Genomic DNA, 10353 nt, shown 5'->3' on the forward strand with positions numbered 1-10353 from the left:
TTCAGGCTATCGGTACATCAGCACTTACAAAATAAATTGGAATTCATTTGGAGCATCTCTGTTAATTTATTCAAACTACTGTATACTTGAACATCTGGAATACTCTATACATTTTGGCGTGTAACTTTTAGGACTATTTTGGATTTAATTCACAAATAAATTATGTTGATCTTCGCTCTTTTCTGTTGCTTACTTTAAGGGGTAAATCAATTTGATATACCAATGCTATTGCGCATGGCGCAGTAATACGCATATATGAACATTCTGCGTGCTGTCGATTCTAGACGTATTGATCAATGATGAATTTCCATTCATTAATTATTAGTGACTTATGAAAATAGCATCCAATGTATTAATAATTCCTTTTTTTTCTAAATAAATTATACATGCTATACAATTGCATCGCAGTCCTTTCTGCTTTCCGTTCCTGCATCCCTTCTCATGCGTAAGGGACAAAATACGCAGAAATCTTGATTAAGAGGGAAAAACACCGCTACGATGTCTGCAGTGTGGCAATTTATAGTGATGGCTAGCACTGGGGCAGACATATAGCATGATGTTCCACCCAGTCACTTTATCCTGACACCTGGCCGACCATTCGTAACACTAACCTCTTAATGCTGAGCACCTAGCGAGGCAAATGTTAGTACCATTTTTGTAAGTCTTTGGTATGACTCGGTCGGGGTTCGACCCACGACCTCCCGCATCCGGTGCGGACGTTCTAACCACTAGGCCACTGGCACGGTCCATCCAGTTATATTGTTCTGAAACCATTCCAGACAGTCCTAATACTAACCTCTTAATACTGAGCGCCAAGCGGGGTAGCTGCTAGTACCATTTTTATAAGTCTTTTGTATGACTCGGCCAGGGTTCAAACCCGCGACCTCCCGCATCCGAGTCGGACGTTCGAACCACTAGGCCATCGAAGCGGAGAAAATACCAATTAAATATCCATTATCCGTTTTGAAAACAATTGAAATAAAAATAGAAATGCGGCGGTATGAGAATATCAAACAAAGTGTGCGATTTCAATTTCATTTATTAGTCGATAAGTTGCAAACAACAATATAAATTAGACCAGCTCTTTCTCTCCTTTCTTCCTGATTCATGCTCAGTCTGTTTCTCAACCTTTTGTGTGAGTATGTTTATGATGTCTGTATGTGTAAATGTACATGACCAAGTAATTTGCTGTGTCTAACTGGACGGAATTTAGCACAAATAAGGCACGCTGTGTAGAATCATGGAGTGTCATCGATTAGCGTTCGTATATCCTTAGCCATATAGCTGAAATATATTTAAAAAAAGGAAAATTATAGCATAGTAAAAAAGTAAATAACTACATAGTGATTTTCAACTGCTCAAACTGATAATATAGACATGAGTTGAGGGCATGGGTCGATTTCGCGTTTAATTTCATAGAATGTGCGGGACCGGGTGGTTTAAGGCGCTCGCCTCGATTGGATACTAACAATTGACTTCTATCCGCGCAGGCTCGAATCTCGGCACGACTAACATGGGCATGCCAGTAAGCTTACCCAAGGTTTCCCGTGAGTTAATGCTTCTTCCCGCGATTTTCCCCCACGAAATATAGCAGTTGCAATGTATAAGACTATCATGTAATGAAATATGGCACTAAAACCCATAATAATAAAACATAAGAGGAAAATCATAAAATGTGCACTGTTTTGCCTTTTTTTAAAATTCTTCTTCGAATTTCAGCCCACGATAAGTTTAACGAGTAGATGGTGCCCTTTTGTCCCATATTTTTATTACTAATTATGTCAAGCGGGCGTTATATGTGTAACTAAAACTTATCCACAGATTATAATGTAACTTGAAAGGAAAAAATTAACTTCTCTCGTGTCAAACCAGTCTTTTTTAACTTGAGAAACTTTTATTATTATCGACTCCCAATAGCTTTAACCAACACAGATGTAGGCTACGAGTAGAATAAAATTACTTTTGACAAAAGCTCTGATGCGTATTTGTGTTCACTATAGTCCCTGGCAGAGGTGATCAAGATTTCTGTCAGTCCTTTGGAAATCCCACGCTGTACCATATCTAAGCATGCCTTTTCCAGGTCCTTGAATCCGAACTGGACGGCCCCACATAGCATACCTGGAAAACAAAAACAGTAACACCTTTAAAAAAAAACTGTATCAAGTATGAATTTATTTATATTTCACTCTCACAAGGATTTAGATTTTATTCGCAAACTCTTTTCACCCAACTTTGTAGCAATATATGTCATAAAATAAAAAATAAATAAAATAAACGCTCTCAGAATTTTATCTGTTTACCACTGCATACTAAGTCACGGTAGGATTATTTTTTTTATTGAGATTTAAAAATATAATATACAGGTTTAAGCATAGAATCATAGTCATTTCAATCTGATTGAGAAAATGGAGTCCTTTACTTAAACCAGTAAATACTTCTTCCTGTGTGTGTGCGTGTGTACACACGTATGTACATACATACATACATACATGCATGCACGCACGCACGCACGCACGCACATACACACACACACACATACATACATACATACATACATACATACATACATACATACATACATACATACATACATACATACATACATACATACATACATATAATCCTAAACTTCAGTGGATTATTTGCCGAGAGTTATTATCAATGGATAAGTGTCAGATTAGACCATTTAGGGCATATTACTAAACGGCTTCAGTGTGTTAATATGCTATAGGAATGTGTGCGATCAGTCCGAATTAGTTCCCAATTGATGTGAAGAAATCACTGATATAATCCCAAAACGTGTTTAAATGCATTCACAGTAATTCCAATACAGCATTGAATCCCAATGTCTTTAAATGAATTCACAGTAATACCGTACAGCAGTTATATTAATCCATATAGTCTTTCAAGGAGCGTTAGAGCACTGTAATTCCAACGAACGATTATATTAAATGAATCAATCAATCCTCTCATATAGCTCTTCCTAAACCAGTATTGCTACTAAGAATGTATAATTCCACGTAATCGTTCGATTAAATACAAAGCTAACACACAACTGCGAGAATACAGTCAACAAGGGTCACGCAGTTTATATTGGCTAATCAAGAAATAGGTCATGGACATTTTTAGAAAACCCACGACATCCATTCACAAGAACCCGTGTCCTTCTTAGATCACTTGATTTTTATTTGAACTATTGTACGTCTCAACCTTGAAACATTATGAATCAAATAACGTACCCACTATACATTACTCATCCTTAAAGTGAGGATTACGATCATAGGCCATTAGCATTTAAAACGTTATTAACTAAACGACTCTTACAATAACTATATATATATAGTTAGTTAGTTAGTTAGTTAGTTAGTTAGTTAGTTAGTTAGTTAGTAGTTAGTTAGTTAGAGGATACTCACCAACGACGGTTTTCATAGTGATATTGACAGACCCTGAGTGAACGAACTGGTTCAGCCTACGGAAGACACATGTGTCGTACCTCCGGACGGGGATCTCTAAATGCTGGGACATCCCAGAATATCTCTTGCTCTTGCGTAGTGTTGACTTCTTGGGTGTGTGGTTCTCTGCATTATTTATATGCTTCAATATTAAACTGTAGAAGGCTCTGAAATTGAAAGACAGACATTTTATTTTCACGTCCTAATGGTGAAACCATGAGACGTCTGTCTATCGTCTCAACTATACCATTCGTAGAATGTGAAGGAGTGTAAAGATTTGTGGAATGAAAACGGCTTCTTGCGCAGTTCACTGTGAAACTCGTGTGCATGCAGACTTCTAAAAGATTATGCAGGTTTGTGTTTTGAATAACATTGATAAATTATCAATTATGCATGTGAGATGAAGCAATCTGATAAATAGACTGGGTCTTTCATTAATTAGACCTTAATTACATTTACAAACTCTATTAATTAACCAAGTTTCCTATTCACGTATAATTCATATATAACAATTTTATTGAAACAAATAATAATCAAGGGATTTGTTATCTTATGAACAGTTGTTTTGAAATTATAGCCGAAATAATCTACATATTAATTTTCATAACGGAATTTAATTATTGTCGTCACGTCAATTACCTGGACTGGAACGATGACGTCGATGATAATTACAATGCTGATTTTTGTGGTTTAAACAAGATTCCAAAGCATACGGTAAACTGTAAAAATGACCTCTATATTTTATTATTTTTGCCGATAATTTTTAAACGTTTTTAATAAAATGTACGTAAAATATGCTCTGTCCATCCCCGTAAATTATTTCTGATCGCCTGTACCGCCAAATGACCGCGATTGGAAACTACAATGTGAGGCCATCCCAAGGTCGGACCATCGTTCGGCCATTTATGCCCGATATACGTGACACTCATTCTTGAGAAGCAAGGTCTATCAAATATAGCTATGGCATGAACGAAACAAACTGCACGTAAGTCCACAGGACGAAGAATGAACTCGCGGAAAGTTTCCCCAGAATGGCTGGAAAATAATGATAAATTTACATAATCTACAAAACGTAAAACTATATTAGTGAAATGTTGAACAATACTTGAAAAATATTCATTGAGAAACACAGGCTACACGTGAAAAATGGCGGCGAATAAAGAACTGACAGAATTGGAGAATCTTTATAGAACTAGACGAATGAGAGACAGAGAATGTAGACTTCTTAGAATGTGCATATAAGGAAGACAAGCAGGAAATTGGTTTGACTGAAATACCCCTAGAAAGAAGACCAATTATGGCAACAATAATGACAGCTCTTCAACTAAACAAGGATTTTATCAGTTTGACAGAATGTCTAAACAGAAAAGGCTTTAAAGGATATATTCTAAGACCGAAGAGAACTAAGCCCATACTACCACTTGGAGAAATAACAACTGGAGGGGAGAAAGTTTTGGTTAAAAAACCACTAAGAATACTAAGAAAAAGAAGAAAAAATTGCGGAAATACACCTATTAGACATACCAATGGAAATCCCCCTAAAGGCAACGGTCGAGAGGTTTGACGGGACATCTAAAATCAAAGTGATGAAAGCAAGAATGGACACTATTCCCCTTACTCCTATAAAAAAAATGGGATAAGCATACTCGAAATAGATAAATCTGAAATATGGAAACTAAAGCCAGGGTTTTCCTATATTGCTTCCTAAAACAATCATTGTATAAAGGGTGCATCCACCATAGGAGGTGTAACAAATGCGGAAATACTGGCCATACGCCTCAGAAATGTCCAAAGATCAAATATGATGGTAAACAACAAAATTATGTATCAGAAACGAAAATTTTCCCGAACCAAAAACAGCAACAGCAGCAGAATGTCAAACAGGGACACAATATGAAGGAACAACAACAACAAGTCAAGGTCCCAAACCAAACAGAACAACAACAGCAAGAACATCGGAACACCAAACAAGAAAATAAACAACAATAAAATCAAAACCACCGGGACCAATAACAGAAACAAAAGCTCAAACAGCGACAACAAGAACAACATAATGCAGTTAAAACATATAATGGCGATAACATCAATTAATAAAGACGAATTAATTGCAGCAGCAAGAACAACAGAACATCAAACTGGAACAACAATATCAACAAAAACAATAGAACCGAGGATAAAACAACAGAGATAACAATTAATGAAAAAGAGAAAGGAATGAAAATGGCAAGAATTAAAATGAGAGTCAGAAGGAGACAAACAAGGCAAGAGAAAGAAATACTGATGAGAACCTTACTTAATGGACTTCGTCGAGTATTTAGAATCATACATTTACACAATATTTACACACAAAAAATAATAATGCAAATAGAACAAATATACTTTAATTTAAAAAGAATTAAAAAAATAGTTTGAAAACATATATAACATAAACCAAATATGGAACGCAGAGCTTCCAATCCCATTAGAGCAGGAGGCCTCCCTTAACTGGTTTGAAAAGATCACACAAGGGAGAACCCCCACCCTCAAACAAAAATAAATATACGTTACGAAAAAGACCGAGGATTACAGATTGGCCACCCGATGAGTGAGCACCCTGGGATCTGTTTTAAAGTCTGTTTCTTACTGCCTGTGCAAACGAAATTAAAACAAATGAACACAAGAGTATTTGCCGTGCTTGCTTGCAAAGTAAGCTTTTTTTCACCTTTAAACGCGAGATCATCGAAGTATTTATCCAAATTAATCTACAGCCTACCGTGACATCGTCGAAATAAAAAGCCATATAGGCCACATAAGAAAAGTGTTGTTACCTCCCCTTTATTTAAATTAAAAAAAAGATTTTATTGACAGAGGAAGAAATACTACATGCACGAAATACATAAATCTTGTTACATTATTTAAAGCATAAGACAAGCAATGGGAAGATGAAAGTAAAGAAGGTAATAACAAAGAGAGAAACTAGTGAATATTAAAAGAAATAGTTTGCATTATTAATATCAAGATAACATATAAATGTATATATTACAATATTATCATTTCTACCAATATAAATGTGAGAATATGCATGTACAGTCATACTCATATACAAAAAATCATTCATATAAACACAAAGACATATAAGCACATGTACAAATGCATATATCTGAACGCCTGGGACATACCTCCCCAGAAAATGATACCCCTTCTCAAAACATTCAGTGCAGTTAAAATAAATAGGTATATTAAGAACCCGTTTATGGGTAGCAAAGATTGTTGTTTTGTTTTGGTATTTAACGCCATTTCTCAGTGCAAGATAGGCATAGCATAGCGGCCAGTATAGCTGTTGGAGGAAGAACTTGGGAAAAACCCGTAAAGTAAAAACAACACAAAAACAAACACAACAAAAACCTGCCTTTATTTTTAACAGTCTAATCCCAATATTTAAATGAGTCTAAACACTTATGTACCTGCTTCTCGTTCCTAATACGGCCTTAACCCCATAGACTGGATCCTCGTTGTCTCCAACTAGAAATTTGATGTCACATAGCTCTGGAACTTGCGTGATGAAACTCAGGCTGTGGCCTAGCGAGTGCAAACTCCGGAAGTTCATCATTTCCGATTCATCTGTAAAAATTTCTATGCTGTCCCATGATTTGATGGATTCTGTATTAGACACATCTGAAGACTCGTATCCGAATGACCCTGTGAAATGTGCCGATTTTTATATCACGTGCATATCGGTTGAAAGTGAAAATTATGAAACAAAAAGTAATACTGGTAGCAGCCCTGTTCTGTGGATCAGTTCCATCAATCCCCAATCATTCATGTACTGTGATAAATTTTCAGCGATTGTATATTGCCTAACGTATACTCAGTTGATTTATATGTGATTAATGTGTACTCAGTTGATTTATATGTGATTAATGTGTACTCAGTTGATTTATATGTGATTAATGTGTACTCAGTTGATTTATATGTGATTAATGTGTACTCAGTTGATTTATATGTGATTAATGTGTACTCAGTTGATTTATATGTGATTAATGTGTACTCAGTTGATTTATATGTGATTAATGTGTACTCAGTTGATTTATATGTGATTCAGACTTTTCTTTTAAAAAAAAGTCTAAAAATATTATGCATTAATTTTGGACGAGCATAAATATTAAAAGTGTGGTTAGCATTTAACTGTACTAAAGTTTAATTTACAGTTGTGTAAATAACACAAAACGCACAACTTCACATGATGTGCTGAGAAAATATGTCGTTCTCTACCGACTGTTCTTTGTCCAAAATTCAATAAAACTACATAAACAGCCTTCTCTGAATAACTGATAATTTTACTACACATTCAAATGTATACATTTGTGGTCCTCAGTACCGCCCTCGACAGCCCGATCGATATCATTACCGGATGAGAGCCTCTGGTCATCGTGAAATTGAACTCAGACGGAACTCAGTCAATTTTATGGCGATATTCGCCCTCTCCAGATATACTGTACAATGCGATGTTTTGAATCTAGAAAGCCAACCACTTTGAATCAAGAAATCCAAAAGCAAACCAGGCTATTTATAAGAATCATTCTTCTGGAAAATGAGAATTAGCTGTATACAAATAACGATATTTCACGAAATTTAAACTCTAACTTAAAAACATCCCATTAAGTAGGTCTATACTGACTTCATTGTGAAACCTAGTTCAGTTGTATCTGTTTCTTAAGGTTCGCCTGAAGCAATAATCACTTGCAATGAGGTAGGCAGGTGATTATATCTAAAGTAAAAGGAAATTCGATCGGGTACAGACTTTGTTGATATTTCATTCCATTCTCATTAATGATAACAGAACGAAATACTAGCAAAAAAATAAAATAAAAAAACAATTAAACTATTTCCGCTTCTCATCTCACTAGCAGAACTACGAAACATCAGGTATGTAAACGCGCGGGAATAATCTCTGCATAATTGACAACTATTCAGTACAGGCAGACATATAAATAAATTTTCAAAAATAATAATAAATAACTTCTTATTCACTGAATACGGTTTCAAATATAAACGAGCACTGTTACTACTTCAACAAGCACAACTACAATAAAATAAAATTCTTAATTATATAGCTAAATTTACCATCAGAAGAGCAGACCCACATCTCCATTTGATCAAAGTCCAACAAAGCTACATTGGAATCAGGTCTCTCCATGTAAGATACTGAATATTAATCCAGATAAAACACAACTTCATCGGTTTTGGGGTTGATGCACGAAATACAATCTTGCGTTCTGAGTTGGATTTTATACTAGTGTGCACATCAGCATGTGTTTCCTTATGACAAGGTGATGCAAATTACTCTGCAAGAATGTTTTCTCTGGAACAATCAAAATGCATGGCAGCAGTTGACACTGTTTTAAAGAACGGCGCCATTGGTTTTTTTTTGAAACCATTGACGTATGCCACGAGTGGTGACAGCTCACAACTTGATGTCAGACTTCTGACAGGTTACTGAAAGGTAAGAGCACATGCGTGTCACGGTAATTGATATTTGGTAATGCATTCAGGTAGTCGCAATAATGAAGGCTAATTAAATATACACTTCCGGATTCTTCCTAGGTCTTCTTTCCTGATTGGAATGATAACATTTTTAATTATGATTGAGTTTACCTCTTTACTATTATTGTTGTTATTGTTGCCGTGACCATTATTTCCTATCGTATCTATTATATCAATATCTTTGGTAAGCTTCCTTGTCAAGATTCCCCATCAAAACTCATTTGTTTTCTAAATGGTATTATAAAATAATAAAATTTGAAAACATGTTCCACTTGATTAAATACTTTGTTTATATATCAGAACTCTGCACTTTACCATTAGAATCAGTTTTCCAAAGTATACATTATAAAAAAGAACAGAAGTTGTATTGATTTGACGTATGACAATAAGCATAGTTAGTACAATACATAATTCATCTACACTGCACTGCTACATAAAGAATGAATAAGTGAAGGAATAATGGTGATGGAAACGTGTACAGAGAGAGAGAGAGAGAGAGAGAGAGAGAGAGAGAGAGCAAGCATCTTGGAATGCATTATATACATATTACCATGGTATTTTATCATTGTTTAATCATCATTTTAAATAAATTGTGGTAGTTTATACTAGCTTGGTTTCTGCCGATAATACGATTTTTCACTTCATTTTCGATCTCATTATTTGCACAAAACTCACATTTTCTTTAATGCCGTTCGTTTCCTACATACCTACCAGTGTCATTATTTGATTGCTGAGATGAAAACCTTCATTTACTTAAAGCCTTTGTGTGGCTGGCATTATCAATTATTCAGAGATATGAAGAAGTGTTGACTTTGATATCTTATAAAGTTTTCAAGGATACTGCTTATTTCCAGTCAAAATGAAATATGACTTTTAGTCTTTGGTTATAAAGCTATAGGAAGGAAGATATATGGACTGAATTGTGATAATACTAGACTTATCCGAATTTCGGAGATCACTAGTATAGTTTTCATAATAGAAACCAAGTGCTTGAATTCTTCCTCTGCATTTATTAAGCATTAATTCGTATATTTTTCCGAGGAATATAATTATTTGTGTTTCACAATTTAAACCAGTACTTTTAATTATGCGCACTTTTCTCTCCATATGCAACATATTGTTGGTAGAAAGTTCATCATCTTTTGCAATATTTTCTATGTATCTGTTCCATATTATCTGCTCCAAATTTCACAGAAATACACAAAATTGGAGATACAAAAGAATCAAATAAATTACACATTATATTCAACGAACATTGTAGGTTATTATTATTACTCAAAACAGCGATCGTTGCTTTGATGCCTTTGATAGCAAAAACCTCAGTAGCACACCGCAACGAGCCTCTGTTGCTAAACACAAATTCTAAATATACTCATTG

At 35.0% G+C, this 10353-nt stretch overlaps 1 protein-coding gene across 2 annotated transcripts; it reads right to left on the reverse strand.

Moving 5' to 3' along the window:
• Positions 1 to 1021: 1021 nt before the first annotated feature.
• LOC149779459 (serine-enriched protein-like) lies at positions 1022 to 8785 on the reverse strand. Of its 2 annotated transcripts, none has more exons than XM_089940139.1 (5): positions 8556 to 8785; positions 6896 to 7052; positions 3414 to 3619; positions 1961 to 2118; positions 1022 to 1284 (listed from the first exon to the last, which is right to left on the reverse strand). In XM_089940139.1, the coding sequence occupies exons 1-5, from the start codon at positions 8626 to 8628 to the stop codon at positions 1273 to 1275; spliced, it is 606 nt and encodes a 201-aa protein (XP_089796265.1). In that variant the 5' UTR covers positions 8629 to 8785; the 3' UTR covers positions 1022 to 1272. The 2 variants fall into 2 exon arrangements, with proteins under 2 accessions (XP_089796265.1, XP_089796264.1); XM_089940138.1 differs by having other exon boundaries at positions 6896 to 7130; positions 8556 to 8784.
• Between the last annotated feature and the right edge of the window lie 1568 nt (positions 8786 to 10353).

The sequence above is a fragment of the Sinohyriopsis cumingii genome, chromosome 17 (assembly GCF_028554795.1).
Source record: "Sinohyriopsis cumingii isolate HCF-2022 chromosome 17, ASM2855479v2, whole genome shotgun sequence".
Lineage (NCBI taxonomy): Eukaryota > Metazoa > Mollusca > Bivalvia > Unionida > Unionidae > Sinohyriopsis > Sinohyriopsis cumingii.

Coding starts and splice junctions, on each gene's coding strand:
- LOC149779459 (XM_089940138.1), bottom strand. CDS start 8,628: ATGGAGAGACCTGATTCCAATGTAGCTTTGTTGGACTTTGATCAAATG. Junction 7,131..8,555: donor GTGGGTCTGCTCTTCTGATG/GTAAATTTAGCT, acceptor CACATTTCACAG/GGTCATTCGGATACGAGTCT. Junction 2,119..3,413: donor CACTATGAAAACCGTCGTTG/GTGAGTATCCTC, acceptor TTTGTTTTCCAG/GTATGCTATGTGGGGCCGTC.